Source organism: Chenopodium album, chromosome 2, assembly GCF_948465745.1.
Source record: "Chenopodium album chromosome 2, dcCheAlbu1.1, whole genome shotgun sequence".
In the NCBI taxonomy this organism is placed as follows: domain Eukaryota; kingdom Viridiplantae; phylum Streptophyta; class Magnoliopsida; order Caryophyllales; family Amaranthaceae; genus Chenopodium; species Chenopodium album.
Window position 1 is genome coordinate 7,086,360 of NC_137835.1, and position 18,630 is coordinate 7,104,989.

The 18,630-nt window shown below is 31.6% G+C and overlaps 2 protein-coding genes and 1 pseudogene across 3 annotated transcripts in view; all 3 read left to right on the forward strand.

The window, feature by feature from the left end:
- Positions 1 to 922, forward strand: part of LOC145581464 (uncharacterized) — a 74,485-nt gene extending 73,563 nt beyond the window's left edge. For both annotated transcript variants that reach the window (XM_081638477.1, XM_081638472.1), the window contains one exon: positions 569 to 922. In XM_081638477.1, coding sequence (XP_081494603.1) covers positions 569 to 631 — 63 coding nt within the window. In that variant the 3' untranslated portion in view covers positions 632 to 922. The remainder of the gene's footprint in view (positions 1 to 568) is intronic.
- Positions 923 to 2,810: 1,888 nt separating this feature from the next.
- Positions 2,811 to 3,686, forward strand: LOC145594789 (pectinesterase inhibitor 9 pseudogene; annotated as a pseudogene).
- A 5,111-nt stretch (positions 3,687 to 8,797) lies between these two features.
- Positions 8,798 to 9,524, forward strand: LOC145567599 (21 kDa protein-like). Its single transcript, XM_081626918.1, has one exon. It carries the CDS (start codon positions 8,798 to 8,800, stop codon positions 9,455 to 9,457), a length of 660 nt encoding a protein of 219 aa, XP_081483044.1. The 3' UTR covers positions 9,458 to 9,524.
- The last annotated feature ends 9,106 nt before the right edge of the window (positions 9,525 to 18,630 follow it).

Genomic DNA, 18,630 nt, shown 5'->3' on the forward strand with positions numbered 1-18,630 from the left:
GCCTAGCCATTTTCCGAGAACATCATGAGGGTGATTCTCATTTGATCACACTTTTTTTGAAGACATATTACCTGGGATTCTCTAGTATGAGTTATGCAGGGAAGTTACTTTGGTAAGGAAAAGTTTAGGATCAGAAAACTGAATTTTGGTGACAGAAAAAAACTGCAGAACCAGAACAGCTGAGGTTATAGGATTCTGAACTTTGTTCTATGTTGAGGCATCCTACTGGTTGATTCTTGGTAATGTTAGATGGTAGTGCACTTCACCTAGAAGTGGCCAAAGGGCCAGTATAGGCTGAGCACGGACCGACTTGGACCTGTCCACTAAGTCACCAACTTCATGGACCTAAAAAGACTAGTTTGATTGCTGATGTACAAAAAGTAGTTGATCTTATTATTGGGAGCACAAAAGTCTAATGCCCAAGTGTAAATAAGACCCAAAATGTCACAAAGTTGGCTCAAGATTGGACTATAGTCCAGTCCATAGGAATAATGTTTATTTTATCAATCGATCCCTGCTTGAATAAGATTTTGCAAGCTAACAAAGCTGATTCTGATTTTCTTTACAGAAGCAAGCTGCAGAATACATGGAGAAGCTTCGCGCATCTGTTATCAAATATGTAACAGTATAGAATTTCAGTGAATTGCAAGAGCATTCTTTTTCGATCATCTAATATATGTGGTATATAGTTTAGCATTTCAAGCTGAGGCTATGTAAATTCAAAATTTTCACAAAATTTTGGTGTAAAGCTAAATTAATATTATTGATGACTTGAATTTCGGGAGCATCTTGAGACTTGAGGTACTAATCAATTATCATGTGTGCAATTATCTTGCAAGATATCACAATCAATTTTCAGAGATTGCAAGAACAAGGATTCTGTTTAACTATGTACATAAATTGGGCAACGGCTTTTCATCTATCTGTGCAAAACATTTATATCTTCTATTTTTTTATTTTTTTTTTTTATTATTATTATTATTTTATTTATGATTTTTAATGATGAACAATCTAATATACTCCGTACTTATTAATCGTCAACAAAGGGAGTTTTAATTTAATTCTTATAACACTAACTTTGTTAGTAGTTGTGAATTAATGTTCTATATTTGTGGTTAATAATCTAATTACATAATGTTAATTCTATGCATGCAGGCATGCAGCTTGAAATATATCAGACACTTTGTGGATCATCCACATATACTTTCAAATATTTGGTGGTGCTTGCATACCTTTAATATTAAAATATTTTTAATATCTATATTAAAAAATAGTTATTTTCACGATGCATACCTTTAATATGAGATAAAGCTAAGGCTCCCTTATATTTCATTCCTACTTTTTTTTAGCATTATTCATCAAATTACAAATGTCACATATTCAAGCGTAATTTTTAACATCTATAAAATAGTTGATCTTATAACCAATAATGTAGTACTGCTAGCTAAAGTGAATTTTGACCTTATCAAAGGCTTGCGCGGTTGTGCCCTAAAATGGCTAATACCAACTACTAAGCACTCACCTAATTATCTTTACCTAGAATCATGACAAATCTTTCAAACAGTTATCCAAATGCATTCTTTTATTCTACTTATTGGCCTATTGCCTTTTGCAAAAGTTCTCTTTACAGGTCTTTTGGGAGATTTATTTTAAATATTTCATAATGGGTCAAAGGGATTATTTTTTTTTTTTTTTTTTTTTTTTTTTTTTTTGAAAGGGGTCAATGAAATATACTATTTCAATTAAATCCATGTATATCGGAAATTTTGTATATATTGTACATTACATTAAGAATTTAAGATCTCAAATAACATGAGACACCTTGATTGTCAATCAATTTGCCAAATAAACTTATCCAAAAAGCACTTCATGTATAATTAAGATTACGTGTTTTTAATTGTCTTTCATCAAAAAATTTGTTTAATTTAACTAAAATCTTTGAACCTAACTTTTGATTTTGCGACCAATTAACATTTTTCATGAATTGCATCCATCTATTTTTCTACTTATTGATCAAAACATGGCCTAACTTGTTTGGTTCACAACTTCATTCGTGCTAGCTAATTATCTAAAATGACTGTATACACAAGTAACACAACAACGATACTAATACAGAAAGGCTATGTATGGGGTAGTTGGAAACCGAGCCGACAAGCCAAACACTATCCAAGCAATAATTTCAATTTAACTCCTTTTAATAAAGAAAAGCTATAAAAAAAAAATAAAAAAAAAAGTTTTTAAAAATACGGAGTACATTTTGATTTATTATTTGGACCCACAATGGAGAACTTTAAGTTGTTCTTGTTCATGTATCATATTGTAATGACGCACCATATTACATGAACATGACATGCTACATTCAGCTGTAAACTTGTAAGTTGTAACTAGTAACTACACATTTTTACTTCCAGAAAATTCATCTGTCACACCCTAGCAAAGTTGCACATTATGATTACTACATACGTTGGATTAGTGGGCTCTACTTATCTATCCCTCCTCTGTTCTCATCATATCGTCTTGTTATAATGTTTTTTTATTTTTTGTTATCCCTAGTTTTGAATTTATTATTTACCCTGTGAATAAATTTAATGAGACAGAAAAAGTACTAGGAAACATAGTTCGTACCTAGTAAAGTAGTACAAGTAACAAGTAGTAATTAGTAAAGTTGATCCAAGATACTCTCCAGAACTGATTAACACTACATACTGTCAAAGAAACATTAAACAAATAACAGTCCACAAAAGAAGCCAAAATAGACAGACAAACCAAACTTTTTTTACCAGATAATCTTCCCATATTATATACCCCTAAACCCCTTAAAGTTGATATCACACTTATTCAAACCAATAAACCATGGAAAAACCAATATTTACTCTCTTCCTCATCCTTTCCTCCCTCTTTGCTATACTCTCCACAACCATAGCACACCACCCTCCAAGGTCTCCAACTAAGCACACTAATAAACATCCCTCAAGTTTCATACAATCATCATGTCGTGCCACGCGATACCCTCCTCTTTGCTACCACAGCCTATCAGGCTTTGGTAGCAAGATAGGCCGAAGCCACCGCCAACTAGCCTTAACCGCGTTGGCGGTGAGCTTATCTAAGGCCAGATCAGCTGCTCGATTTGTTTCACGAATGAAAAATGCCAAAGGGATCAAACATAGAGAGTTCGAGGCAGTTAAAGATTGTATCGATACTATGAGTGATGGGGTTGATCAACTAACACGGTCCTTCGAGGAGCTTGCGAATTTAGGGTACACTAATGGGGAAGATTTTATGTGGCATATGAGTAATGTTCAAACTTGGGTTAGTTCTGCGTTAACTGATGAAAGTACTTGTGTTGATGGTTTATCAGATGGACATAATAAAGGTGGGAAAGTTAAGGGTGTTGTTCAAAAGAGGGTTAATAATGTTGCTCAACTTACTAGTAATGCTCTTGCTTTGGTTAATCGCTTTGTTTCTAGGTATAAAATTGCCAAACTACAGGTTTAAAATCCTTAATTTTTGGATTAGTTTTGTTTTTTATTTCTTTTTGGAAGTAATTAATAATGTGTGAGCTGTGAAGTACAAAGGTTAGTGACTGAGCTTCTACATTCTGTTGTTTTGATTCTGTAAGATCGATGGTGTGATTTGGTAATTTAATCATGTTGTAATTGTATGATAAGTACATGTGTTGTTCTGTACTCTCTCCGTCTCTATTTGTTCTTTTGATTTGTATTCGTTTGAGAAAAAAATAGACGGAGGGAGTACACTTGTTGATCAAAGTTGAATACTTGATGAATTGGTTTGTAATGTTTGTAAAACTTCTACAAAATTGCAAGAAAATCTTTAACATTCGAGTCATTAATGTTGAATTTTTGCATTTATTTTTATTCAAATATTTAGGAATACATTCACATCTATAGATCTTAATCATTCACGACCGACCTCATATATGTTCAATCTGGCCCAATCCTTAACCCCTTTACCCCACAAAAGAGAAAAAATAAAGTGGGTGGAGAGAGACCTACAATTCCCACTAGTAATAGAACCTGTGACTTTGGTTTGTTGGAAAGTATGGATGTCCTACTGTCCAAACACTAAATACTTAGTATATGTAAGCCTAATTATAAGCTTTTTCGGGTTTCCTTTGGTAAATTCTAGCATGAGACTCATGGCATAACAATATAAGAACGACGACCCTAACCCTATATATGAATATTACGTATTGATGTTGTGTTTTACCTGTACGAGTATTCAATTGTGTCTTATTTCTATACAAGTAAATTATTATTCAGAAAATAATAAATATAATGGCACCTACGACTATTACAAGACTGATTCGATCCGGTGACCCCAAATCTAAGTGACATATTTTAGTGGGATTCTTCAATCATGTTAGCATCTTTGTTTGTTTTCGATGTGGCGAATATAATCAAGTTATGCTGTTATGGGCTTGAGGTATAATGGTCAGTTTCTTTGATTTTTGTACCAAGTTGAGCTATAAAGAAAAAAGCTATGAACTGTTGGAAATTGGGTTTATCCCATTAAAATAATTAAACTTAATTGGAGTATTCAAATATGATTGCTTGTTTTTTCAACTAGGATTTGTACTTATTGTGACATGCAAGACAATTAAACGAAGGTCATTAGGTCAATCAAACAATTTTTGTCTTCAATAGTTCAATTTTTGGCTTTATGGTCTATATATTCCGCGAATCACGGTATGACATTAGTCACTGATAAAAGAGATGTACAGTTGTTTGATTGGCAGTACATATATGCAATATACTTGGCATGATCGGATCTACAAGTGATGAAGACAATGAGTGTACAACACACGTAACACATCTTTGTTTTCATGCTAATCTTTTTTCTTAGTGTAAAGATAATGAATAGCATGAACAATGATATAATATGATATTTTGATATAATGTTTTACCATAATATGAAGCCTTTTGTGAATTGTAACATAGTGGCATTGTATGACTTATAATTGAATGAAAATGGAGCCCAACTCATTTTAGAGGCCGTATTTTGTATGTTTTCACTTTAATGAACTACTCTCTTGGGTCACAAATTTGGAATCTATAAAGTTCAAAGTATATGGTAATGTTATTATAGTGGGTCATACACTTAAACCAGGACCCAAGAGATTACCCCCATTAATTTGTGATGCCAAAAAATCTTCAATAGTGAAGGTGAGAGGGCCACCTCAGATGGAGTGGGAAGCCCTTACAAAGACAAGGACCTTATCATTTATTTGAATTGGATTGAATTTAATTTCGATTAGGATCGTCGGCTTTTATATATTCAGAATTATGTCCCCTAAATTGTCTCTATAGTTTTTGATTTCATAACCGTACGAATGTAAAATGAAAACCTTTTTAATAGTTATCAAGTTTTGGATACCTAGGTCACAAAATTAAACTTACAAACAACTCACAAAAGCCATAAGAGTAGCAAAGAGAAGGTTCGATGCAATGGGATTGGACTTTTGGTAGGTTGGCCCAATTAATAAAAGTATTATCCTAATATCTACGCTTTAGCCCACTAATAGTAGACTTGGACAATCGTATTGGGCCTTACAGTATTTTTGGACCAAATTTTATACCAGTAAATTAGTAAGCAGAAGACAGACTGTCTATATAATTTTATACCAGTAAATTATGTGGCTTTTACAAAACTATACTTACTATAGTATGCCAAATGCCATGAGATGACTATCCAGACAAATTGACAATAGTTATCGCCATTTTGGCTCAATAATATTCACTTTATGTTTTAAGAAGTGGACAACAAGCTCAGTCTTTATTTATAAGAGCTTTGTTTCTCAGTACTTTTTTTTTTTTTTTTTTTTTTGCAAGCTTGTTTCTCAGTACTTGGTAGCAACATTTTAGAAATAACTGGATGCACAATGTATAATTCAATCAAAAGTAAAGGGTAACTCAAGTGGTTAGAGCTTCTTTCCCGATAATAGAAAATTCTGAGATCGATTCTCACCCCTGCCCTAAATCAAGTGTAAAAAGTTAAATATAACATGTACGAAAAATAAAAAGCTAGTCAACTCACCCGAATTGCAAGTGGAGTAAGAAATTATCAAGGTGGGTGACCCTAACAATCGTTGCAATAATATGCAGATCGAAGTTAATAGAAATTAATAGGCACTGCCTTAAAAATTGGGTTACATTATGTGCTGTAGATAAGCATGAATATAAAGAATACAAGATTTTTTTTAGCAAACAGATTAGAACAACCTCCGACATAGTACTACAATTTAATATCTAAGGTATATATTAAGAATATAATTTTTTTTTTTTTATTAGAGTAATAATTAATATTGGTAATTGTAGCTGTACATTAAATGGATGCACGAAAACTTTAGGAACTTTCTTTATGTCTGCTTGACTCGATCACTTCACTTGTTAAAAGGACAAAACTGTGTATTACTAAACCCTTTTTCTTACACTTCTGTCTGTATTTTTGTTCACTTCGAAGTCATACCACAAATGCATATGCTTAAATTATTAGCTAGTCTAGATTCTTCTAAATTATTTATCTTTTTTAATTTTCAAAAGTCAAACAATGAACCATGTAGTGATGATTTGGCAAGGGCTTCTTTCGTGTTTAATTACTGCATAAGATATATCGTTTACTCATCTATGTTTAAACAACGAGTTTAAGTGGTTGACATTTAGTGGTCTTTTAGTTGGATTCCTAAGTACAATTTTGTAAGAAGAAGCTTTTATATATAATTGTAATTTGTAAATTTTTATTAATTTCTCACTGCATTGGTGATGTATAGCTAGCTGTGCACATATAATTAATAAATAGGGAGTAGAATAAGAAAGAGTTACTCTGTACAATACAATATCATGAATTAGTGATATGTCTTGGTCCTGAAATATTAGGCTATTTGACTATTTGCAGTAGAAACAAAATCTTTGACCAATAGCCTACTCGGGTTTCTGTAGTGTGAAATTAATTTGATAACATTCTTTATCAATGAAATAACTAGCAATTTATTAGGTAATAATTACACACGTATATAGTTTGTAAGAAAACTTTGAATGAACCTGTTAAGAAAAATCCATGAACAATATTCGTAGTTAGTGATTAGTAAATTTACGTATATGGAGTTTAGGACAAAAAGATGCTTATAAGTTACTCCGTAACAGCTGTAGTTAAGGAGTTAAAGCAATTAACATTCAAAGTTAGCTAGCAATTGCGGGCACTAGGTCTTTGAGGAAGGAAGAAGGTTCTAGATTAATAATCCTATGTTTTGGAATCCTAACCTGTAATAATTATGTTTACAAATCAATTATCGATGGATCTGCTCACCCATGAACCATAAGTTACCTATTAGTGTACTATGAGTATAATATAAGGGTTCCATTTTACTACTATTACTATATCATCGGTATCAAATAAGGTGAAACTTTTTACAATTATACAAATAAACACTACTCTATTTTTCAACTAAACGCAATACGCATTATTTTAGCAATATTACTTATTAGTAGTATTTGAATAGATTTTAACCATGTTAAATATTTGCTCCAAGTAGTTAGTTAACTTAATATTTTCACATTTGACTTCTTATATACTGCCCTAACATACTCCATTACTCCCTAGTCCCTAAGTCCTAGAGGTTGTACGGTTGTACATACACTCTTTCTTATTTTACGGGCAATAACCTAGATAACCTCTAACAATAAAATCTCATGAGTATCATTATACAATATTTTGCAAATCACAGAGTAATAAAATACACTCAAGTAGTGCTAAAGTGATATCTAAATTAATTAGTTACAAATTTGATATTTAAAAATTATATTACCAACCTGTGATTATACATGAATAATACTATGTATGATTGGTTTGATTAAACAACAATGGAATAAAAATGATCAACAACTTGGTAATTAATTATTAACTCAACCTATACATTATTGACGTAATTGATCTTCGAAAATCAAATAAAGAAGAAGTTAATATCCATGCAAAATATTTTCATTGTACTATAAAATTGGCCCAACAACCATAAATTATGATTTTTAAGCCATTCTTCCGCCAATAAAACAACCCAACTAACGAATCTTAAGATCAGATCATGTAGTATCTATTTACCACCTATGCAAATATGAAACATGCAATGTCAAATTTCAATATATATTTAATTAACCAAAATTTAAGTTAATAGTTGAGACTCGTATAGGTTTTATCCTCTATCACTAGTTGTACTCTACGACGAGTATTATATTTGCCGCAATTTATAAAATGATAATATGTAGTACTACCCCCGTTATAGGTTATGTGCAACGATTAGACATTTTTCCTCTCTGCTTTATGTCAAATCGTTGCACATAACGTGTAATGGAGGTAGTATATATAATATTGATTATATTGATTGACATGCTACTCTTTCATTGTAGCTTGATCACCATAGTAACTTTTGGATATTTATGCTATCCTTACTTTTATATTTTATTTGCATAGTTAGTGATATATACATAGAAAAAGAAAATAAATGAAGTAATCTAAATAATAATATAAGCTGAAATGTTTATTATGAGTCAAATTACTACAAATCGTTGTACCTACCCATTGGATATGCCCTAAATATTTTAGGAATGGCAGCTAAGCCAGCTAGCAGACTATCACTTGTTTATGTGAAGTGCAACGTGCAAATGGACTATAAATAGGGAAACAAACCACTCACTTGTTATAGAAAGCACAAGAGTTTCAAATACTTAGCAATTCAACTCAATAAATCCTAGCTACTTCTATTAGTTAAGCACTTAACCTATCAAACATGAGATCTTCAGTTCCACAAAAACTTACTAGTCCCCTCATTTTACTCTTCCTCATAATTCTATCCTTTAACCCTTCATCAGCATCTACTAAACCAAGCACAAGCACGGGTACGAGCACGAGCACGAGTAGTACAAACTTCATCAAAAAGTGCTGCTCCACCACCACATACCCTACGCTTTGCTACGCCACCCTTCTCCCACACGCATCACAAATCCAAAACAACCCAAAACGACTCGCTACTAAGGCCCTCGTCATAGCCCTCATAGAGGCCAAGTCCGCGGCACAGACCACAGCCCGGCTCTCTAAGACCGGTGCACTTAAGCCGATGGAGAAGGCAGCCTTATCAGACTGCACCATGGCAGTGGGGACCTCCGCCGCCCAACTTGCACGGTCAATCGAGAAGATGGGTGGGGCTCCTGCTTGGACGGAGACGGAGATGGAGGCGAGCGACGTCGAAACATGGACAAGCACTGCCTTAACATATGCCGGAACATGTAGGGATGCTTTTGATGGGAGTGGTATGAATGGAAATGTTAAGTTAATAGTTCAACGTAAAGTTGTTAAGCTAAGTCAGTTGACTAGTAATGCTTTGGCGCTTATTAAGCGTTATTATGTTGCTGCTGCTAAAATTGGTCATCACCACCAAAATCATCCTTAATTTTGTTGTATTATTATTACTTTTCATAATCATCAATTAGCTTGTTGATGTATAAGCCTAAAGGCAAGAAAATAACCCCTAAATGTATAAAAGTTACTTTTTATTTTGTAAGACAGTCAACATTTCTAATTTTAGCTATATATTGAATTTTCAAAATCATTCGTTTGTCCTATATATCATTTACTCCTTAATTATATAAATATTTTTGATAAGATTAGAGGTCAAATATGATTGATAAATCAATATTTTAGATTGTGGGACCTTGTATTGTAGCATCTACCGTTATTCTAATATACGAAGTATTAGTTATTGGAAATTGGTAATTAATTAGGAAGTCCAATAAAATACTATTTTAATTAAACAAGAGTCAAATAATGCATTGCACCCACTATGAGTCCATGACAGTAATGACACTAGTAGAGTAACAATAACGTCAAAAGATGGCAGATACTAAGTATATGTATGTATTACCACCTTGAAATTAATGTGTGTGTTTAACTAATCAACCAATAAACTCGGAAACCCTCACCAAAATAATACTTGGTTAAGTGGTAAGAATTGTTATCTCACAATTATAAGGTGACGGGATTAGTCCTCACTAGAGGCAATGTAGGGACTAGGATTCCCTTGCCGGCCCCTTCCCCTAACCCCACTCTCACTCACAAGGAGACTCGAACACTAATTGGGTCGGGTTGACCTGTGAAAGGTTTCAATTCGGAAGAAGTAAAACGCCTACTCCCATATAATTTTTTAACTTTAAATGTTAGGAAACCATCTCTTATGATGTAAGACATACAAATTTGAGTAGTCTAAGCTTTGTTTATTACAAAAATTACTATAATATCTTAACTTGCACAGTTGCAGTAGACGGGTTGGCAATATAATCAGGCATCTACCAACTAGTAGTAGTTCTTCAATCGTAATACAGTATGAATAAATTGAGCGATAATCAAGATCCCTCGAAAACTGTTTTTTGTTGAACAAGAGCCAGACATAAACTGACTAGTGTATTTATGAATTATGTACGAGCATGGCAAATACACTTAATGTTAATTTTTTTTATACTCCGTAAATATATTTAATTTGACAGAATACTTTAAAAGTTAATACTGTATCAAGTTAGCGTCTAATATGCAAAGGAGGTCATGGACGATAACCCATTGTTTAAAATTGTATTCGGGCATTGGCAACTTAACAAGTGACTCGTACTTGGTTTGTCTCATGATGAGACTTTGAGGGGCTAGGGAATGGTCGTCTATATTTACCTGATTAAAGCCTATATTACTTTGCATTGCATGTTCTTAGTTCCAAGTCTTCCAACCAAGTGTATAATGGCATCTTGATCTTGGAGGAGACCAGTGCAAATTTGCATTATTATTATATTACTCCGTATTTGTTTTTTCAAGAATCATGATCTTGCTGTCTTGGGCTTAATTTTTCCAGAGAGGCCCAAATAAGCCCACAACATATAGTTGGGCTTAGAGTGAAAAAACGAACGTATATGGCCCAGTTGTCCACGAAACACAACTCAAGTGATAATGGATTCGTTTTCTATGTGGGCTCCAACACGTTTTTGTAATAAACCAACGTTTACACGAATAAAAATAGCCCAATTTTTAGCTCAATTCTCTCTTGACATTCCACTTTACTCTCTTCACAATTACTCAAATAATATTCTGTATATAGTTTGTTAAATTTTTAGAGTTGCTAGGTAATATTTTTTTTGAGTATGATATACTTATAGATCTAGGATGTGAAAGTTGATCTTTTAATCCTCTTTCCTACACTAGTGATGACATATTGACAGATACGTAATCCATTTATGTCCTCGCCCCAACGAGTAAACTTTAGATACAACACTATCGCACTAGAGTCATCGTCCATTTCAATTTCTATCCTCATCCAATAATTATTTTACTCATCTGAGCACATACTTTGGCCCTAATCTCATCAGATTATTTTTAGTTCAGTTCAACTCTAATAAGTTCATTTCAGTTCAGTTCAGCTCCTAATTTCCTTCCCTCATAAAATATTCAGTTCAGTTCAATTCAGCTCTAATAAGTAGTTCAGTTCAATTCAGCTCTAATAAGTTCAGTTCAATTCAATTCAATTTAGGTCAATGAGAACACTCTTTATCTAATCTAAAATCCATCTCATATACAAAGATAACTTGTGGATGTTTATGGAATTATGGATAGGGATTTCCTTACCTCCGCTCTCAAGTATTTGGCCTACAACCAAAAATAAAGCAATCTCCTTACTCGATTTTTTTTTTAAAAAAGAGTTTGGGCATTTGGCCAATGACCAATCAATATTAATTTGAAAGATATTAAATAACGAGTCAAAAACTTTTGCTTAATTTATCTTATCTATAATTGAATCACAGCTAGTGACATTGTAAAATAGAGTATTTTTTATAGAATACGGCGGAGTACTACTAGTCTATAATTTGCCCCTACACTATTTTGTCCTTTTAAATAAGGCAAAGTTGTGCCCCGCAGATCCAAGTAGCCCCCTAAAAATCGCAATTACAAAGTTGCTGAAATCGATCGATTGTACCATTGTACGTACTTTGTGACTCATTCGTAAAAAATAAACAAAGTTGCTGAATAATAATACAGAGTAATAATAATTAATAATAACCACACCAAGACAAAGAAAATTATATGAGCATATATGCCTCATTGCATGTGACACTCATCTACTCGTATTACAACTCAACTAAAGACTGAATATATGAATTGAATAAAGTAATAGTTGTAACTTAAGAAAACAAAGTGAATCTGAGTATGAGACAATAAAATCAGATGATAGAAGATAGAACCACCGTTAGTTTCTCTTTACTAGAATCTATCTTTTAAGTTGCATCTATCGTTTTCATACCAAAGTATAAGTTTAAAGTATTTTCATGCCTACTTTTGTCAGCCTCTTAATAGTCTTTATTGTTTTTACATGGTAATTAAGGAGATTCGGATATACTTCATTAAGGCCTTCATAAATTCATTATTAAAATCATTGTCCTTATAAAAATGTACTGTGTATTATACTGTACATCTCAAACACAATTATTTTTGTATAATCATAAAGAATATATAATTATTTTAAAAACTACCAATAGACATAGACACGATCACACAACTAACAGTCCAACTCGTATACGGAGTATTACATGTCTCCATAATTACATGAGATAACCTCCACGGAATGCAACTATCCAAAAGACTTCAATACCTTCAGAACTATTTTTCTTTGGTCAGGTCAACTTAGAATTGAGTTATTTGGCAACTTGCTTTGCTATAATGTACTAGTAAACACTGTTTATCCCCTACCACCAAGCCGCCTACAATTGGATAAACCCGCATATAAATCAAATGGTACGTATGCTCAAAAGTCACTAAAATTAAATTTTAAAAAAGGCATGTATTATGTACAGTGTACACGGATTATACACCTACTCTAGACAGTTGATATATTTTGTGGTACCACTTGACTAAAAGAACGCTTATATATAAAACTACCCCGTGTCGTATAAGGAGAGTTGCAAGTGAATAGCGATAGAATTATTGAGTTGTATATTTTTTTTTTTTTGAAAGCATTGAGTTGTATATAAATTGATGGTACCCACAGTTTATACAGATTAAAACACATGATAATTATTTAGTCTTACATGTTTTTTTTTGAATAAAAATATTGTGACAAAGTCAAAACTTTGTTTTCATGAGAATTTGATATGAAATACGAGTAGTTCCATGCGTAATAGTTGTAAAGTTTATTAAATTAGTTGCAATCAATAATTTTCAAGTTGTCACCCCCACCCCACCATCAAAACAGGTTATTATATATGATGTGACATTGCACACTGTACATATTATAAATCTGAAAAATCCGGATAGGATCTATCTATCCCTTGCAGCCTTGCTTAATTCTAGAAAATCATATTTTTATTAAGTATTAGGGGTGTGTTCGATCTCTTTAATTATTTGCCCTTATAATAATAACTTTATTCCACTGATAACTATAACATATATGAATCATCGAGTTTAATCAAGTGTAAATACAAATTGATAAATAAGTTCAGATCAATTCAATTCAATTTGTCCGTGTAATTGCTAGGTATATGAAAAACTAGGGATACCTTTTTCCAATCATACATGCATGTTAGGTAATAATGATACAGTTAATTACTCCATTGCCACATAAACTAACATGGGACATATTTTGCAAATAAAAAAAAATAATACCCCAATTGATATGAGTAGTTCTCCATTATTCTAAATATGTACCTTCACCAATAAAGTTTCATGAAAAGTCCTAAACAAATCTGGGGTAGCAAATTGAAGTTTTATTAATGTACTGTGTGTCTGTGTATGTCATGATCAGACGACAATAGTCATGTACCTTAGTCGTTTAATTAATGTATTGGAGAGGTACATTCTCAAATTTTTTTAATCACTTTATGAGTTTATAAGTTTGACAATATAAAAGGTTCTTACATATTCATAGCGAATTAAATTAATTTTTGTCACCTATTTTTGAGGGTGTTCCACGTAGTTGATTGTGTCTTTTGGTTATAGTGAGACTTGTGTTGCTTAAAAATGTGTAATACGTTGAATTGTGGAGAAAATATTTGTATAATTTTGATGATGACAAAGCAAATTGATTTTGTATCTCAAGTCATATGTGGACTGCTATCGTATGTATTAGATTATATTTAGGTACATACTAGGTTAGTCTCGTGCGATGCACGATTTTAGCAATAAAATATTTGATCATATATATTACTCCGTAGAAGACATGATGTTAAATATTCTAATTAAATTCATAATTTTAAAAAATGGACAAAAATGTTGGAGGAAAGAAGATAAAATGATAGCATTAGTGTTTAGTGGTTAATATAGGAGGAAAGAAGGAAAAATGAAAGAGCTACCACCAATTACGTAGTAATTTTTTTCTCTATAAGAAAATTATGTTGTTAGTCAATTTAGTAAAAAAATCAAGTTTTTATGAAAATGTATAATTAATTTAGCTTTTTCAAACATTAGCTTTATCTTGAAAAAAAAAAAAAAAAAAAAAAAAAAAAAAAAAAACCCTTAAAATGGACGATCGATGTCACTTATAGTTTTGGCGGGAATTTTTTTTAATAAAAAGATGACACATAGGCAGCGGTTTCTACTTTAGTTATAGGTATAGATAGTAAATTCTATCACTAACAGAATATATTGTGTAAGATAATAAGGAGTAGGATGAATTCCTACGAAATACAGAGTATATATAATAAGAGTGAATTTAACTAGTTACACTTTTCTTTTTTTTTTAAGTGTAACAGTTTAACCTGCACGTTATAGTTTGTAGGAAAGTGAATTGAATGATGTAAAATATTGTGTAAGTGAAGTTTGTTGAGAATAAAAAATAGATGCATTTAAAACTATGAGGGTATGATAACTAATTAAGCTATTATAAGTTGACTAATGATGTAAATGAAATTAAACTTCAAGTTGAATTGGAGCATAACATTAGCTTGTACATGCAGAGTGAATTTAAGATAAATTATTGATGTAAGATAAAGTAGGGCAAGCATGCATATTTCATCTATTGCAATTGTAATTAAATTTCAAGCAGATAGTTTATTTGACATCGTAAAAAATAAAACGATACAAGTTATACAACTAACTAAATAAAAGTAAGAACCACCATTCATGTGTAGTTATTACCTAAATTTATTTGAATAAAAATTAGTTAATTAGGATTGATTGAACCTACTCAACCTAATAACACATGTTTATATTTGATTGAACCTGATCAACCCTAATTATACTCCATAGTTGATAAATCATCCTAAAAACTTTTTTTTAATTCTATTTTATTTTTTATTTTTTACAATTGAATGAGAAAAACGCTCTCATAATAATTTTTTGGAAAATTTGTCTAAAAGGTACTTATATGTTTGTCTTTTTGTGAAAAAGGGTCTTATATGTTCAAAGTGGTTATATGTTCAAAGTGGTGAAAAAGGTCTTTATAAGTTACTTTTGTTGTGAGGATCGGAGGGACCTCGACATCGGAATATGACCGTTGACTTCACTTTTCCGGCATTGACCATCTTATAATATGCACGTGATGTTTTAAAATTGTCATTCCCTTCTTTTTTTTCTCTTGATTTTAAGGAAAGTGAAGGGATTTTGAGAGAGAATTTGGGGATAGTAAGAGAGAGAATGTGAAAACGTGGGGAAATAATGAACGAAAAGGTCTTTTAAAAACATCACATGCCACGTGAGTGATGGTCACCGGAAAAGTAAAGTCAATGACCATATTTCGATGTCAAGGTCCCTCCTCACAACAAAAGTGACTTATAAGGCCTTTTTTCACCACTTTAAACATATAAGGTCCTTCTTCACAAAAAAGTGAATATATAAGTACCTTTCTAACAAATTTATCCTAATTTTTTTGGTGCAAAGTTTCACGATATATTAATAAATGTAAATCCGTCCCACCTATGTCTCTTTATTACTCATTTATTACATTATGAAGTGGAAAAATCTCAATGACACATAATTAATTAAATAATTATTCTTTAATACTCCATCATTGTCCTACCCTAATTATAGTGATACATTAATTTATTCAATTATGGTAAGGTATCACCCCGTTGAAATTTGGTCCCCAAATGGACAGAAATCGCAATCATACTCCACAAGGCCATACCCCCAATTTCAACCAAAGACATATGCACTATATGCTACTCGATCTAAAAGCGCATCACATCGCATGTGACAACATTAACGTTACAACTCACTAAAAATACAATGATACAAGATTGTACTTTTTTAAGATCCATTGCATTTAGGACAAATCATACCTCCCTTCATCACTTTTTAATTAAGATATTATTATTATTATTATTATTATTATTATTATTATTATTATTAGAATTTTAGATCTTGCTAACAAACATCCCTACGACGTTAGATATGCATTAAAAATCATATCATATAACTAATATATAAAGCTAAACTTTTAGTCAGGTCAACTAATATATAAAGCTAAACTTTTAGCCAGGTCAACTAATATATAAAGCTAAACTTTTAGCCAGGCCATGAGGCGGCGACACTTGGCATTTCAACTTTTAGCCAAGTGTCGCGCCACGTTGGTTAGATTTAAATAAACTTCATAAGATAAAAAAAGTTAGTTTAGAATCTTATTTGAATAAAATTATTAGTTTAGATTTTTATTGTTGATAAAATACCAATGTTTTAAATGTACAAATTGAATTATTATTTATTCAAAAAAATTATTAGATAATCATTTAAAAAAATTATCGTATAAATTAATTTTTTATATCATAGTATTTTATTGGAGCGAAGGAAGTAGTTCAATGCGTAAAACATACCTTTATAATATATACTAATCGGTTAAATAATATACTTCACAATCTAATAGAATTTTATTATTATGTAGACCTGTCAATTAGGATCGGGTCATGAGTCATCTCGGATTGGATCACTTCAGGTTACGAGTCAAGAAATGTTCAACCCTTGTCCTAAGTTTTGGGTTCGGGTCAACCCAATGGGCTTTGAACATTTATTTTATTTAATTTATTTTTGCTTATTTTTTATTTTTTTAAATATATTAAATCGAACATTTCCACCAACATTATTATTAGTCATTACATGTCTACTAGATAGCTAATCGTCACAAAAGTACATCAATTCATAACTAATTTTGTATCAATGATATATTTAATAAAATTTGATATATAGATTAAAAAATTATCTTAAAATTTAATAAACAAATCGGCCATCGCACAGAGCACAAAACTAGTATACCTACAATAAATTAGTGGAAAGCCGAGATACAATCTGGGCCCCCACTCCTCTAGCTATAGCAAAGCCTGCCCTAGTGAAAATATGAGTTGTAGCACGAACACCAATGTCTTGCGTCGTCGAAGTATATTATTATTATTATTATTATTATTATTATTATTATTATTATTATTTTGATGCAAAAATAATAATAAAAAAAAAGGATATTATTCATGTATGAAGTATATCTCCCTCAAAATTATGTGACTAATGTCACACACTCACATGATATATTTAATGGTACGTAAGGTACATTGCTTGAAAAGATTAGGTACCTACTTTTTAATATACGAAGTATAATTAGTAATTGCTGTATATTTTGTTTTTTGGTAGTACTACTTGTCTCGCTATAAAAATGAGTGTAGACTTCTGCCATATAGTTGATACAGACAGATGGTTGCAAGTTATAACTAATAGTACGTGTTAGGCATGCACCAATTAAATTTGCACAAGACATAGTATGACACTAAAAGACATAGATGTAGGTTTTGGAAAATATACATGATAAAGAGGTGCACTAGTTTTTTTATATCCCACACCGTAATTTTTTAAGATTATAAATATAAGGTGCTAATTGAGTGAATAAGGATCGCTGAAATTTGGCTTATTATAATTACATCTGAATTCAAGCAGAATCTCGAAATTTTGGAGCTAAAATATAAAACTCAACCTAAGCTTATTAATTTTAGCCTTTTCTAGTTATAACTATATTTGCTCTAATTTTTATTAGTTTCTCAACAATTTTATTTATTTATTTTTTAATTAATAATTAGGGTTACACAAATTTTTACACGTGGTTAGTCACACCATACGGTGTGACCAGAGTTATTTATTTTAGGATTATTAGTTCCGGGGTTACTCGTCAGTTTAGGATTACTCGGTCAAGAGTTATTTATTCAGGGGTTACTCGATCGATGAGGGGTTACTCTTACACCGTAAAACACGCTAACCGACTAAATAACTGAAGAATAAGTAATCATTAACCGACTGAGTAACCCCTAAATTAGTCACCCCGGTAAAAACCCTTAACCGGTTGAGTAACCCAAGAATAAGTAACCATTTACCGACTATGTAACCTTTAAATAATTAACCCCGACCATACGGTGTGGCCAATGACACAGAGAAAGCATCGTTTAGGTTAAATGCTGTAACATGAAGAATAATTTTTTATTTTTTATTTTATTTAAATCAAGCTTCTTAGCTTGAGCCAATGATTTGTGCAACTCATAAAAAATATAATTTGATACATATTTTGAAAATTAATTAATTGAATAGATACATAATTTGATCTGAATTAATAGAATAGGTACATAATTT

What these genes read in the sequence shown, in the direction of transcription:
- LOC145567599 (XM_081626918.1), top strand. Translation starts at nt 8,798, where the DNA reads ATGAGATCTTCAGTTCCACAAAAACTTACTAGTCCCCTCATTTTACTC.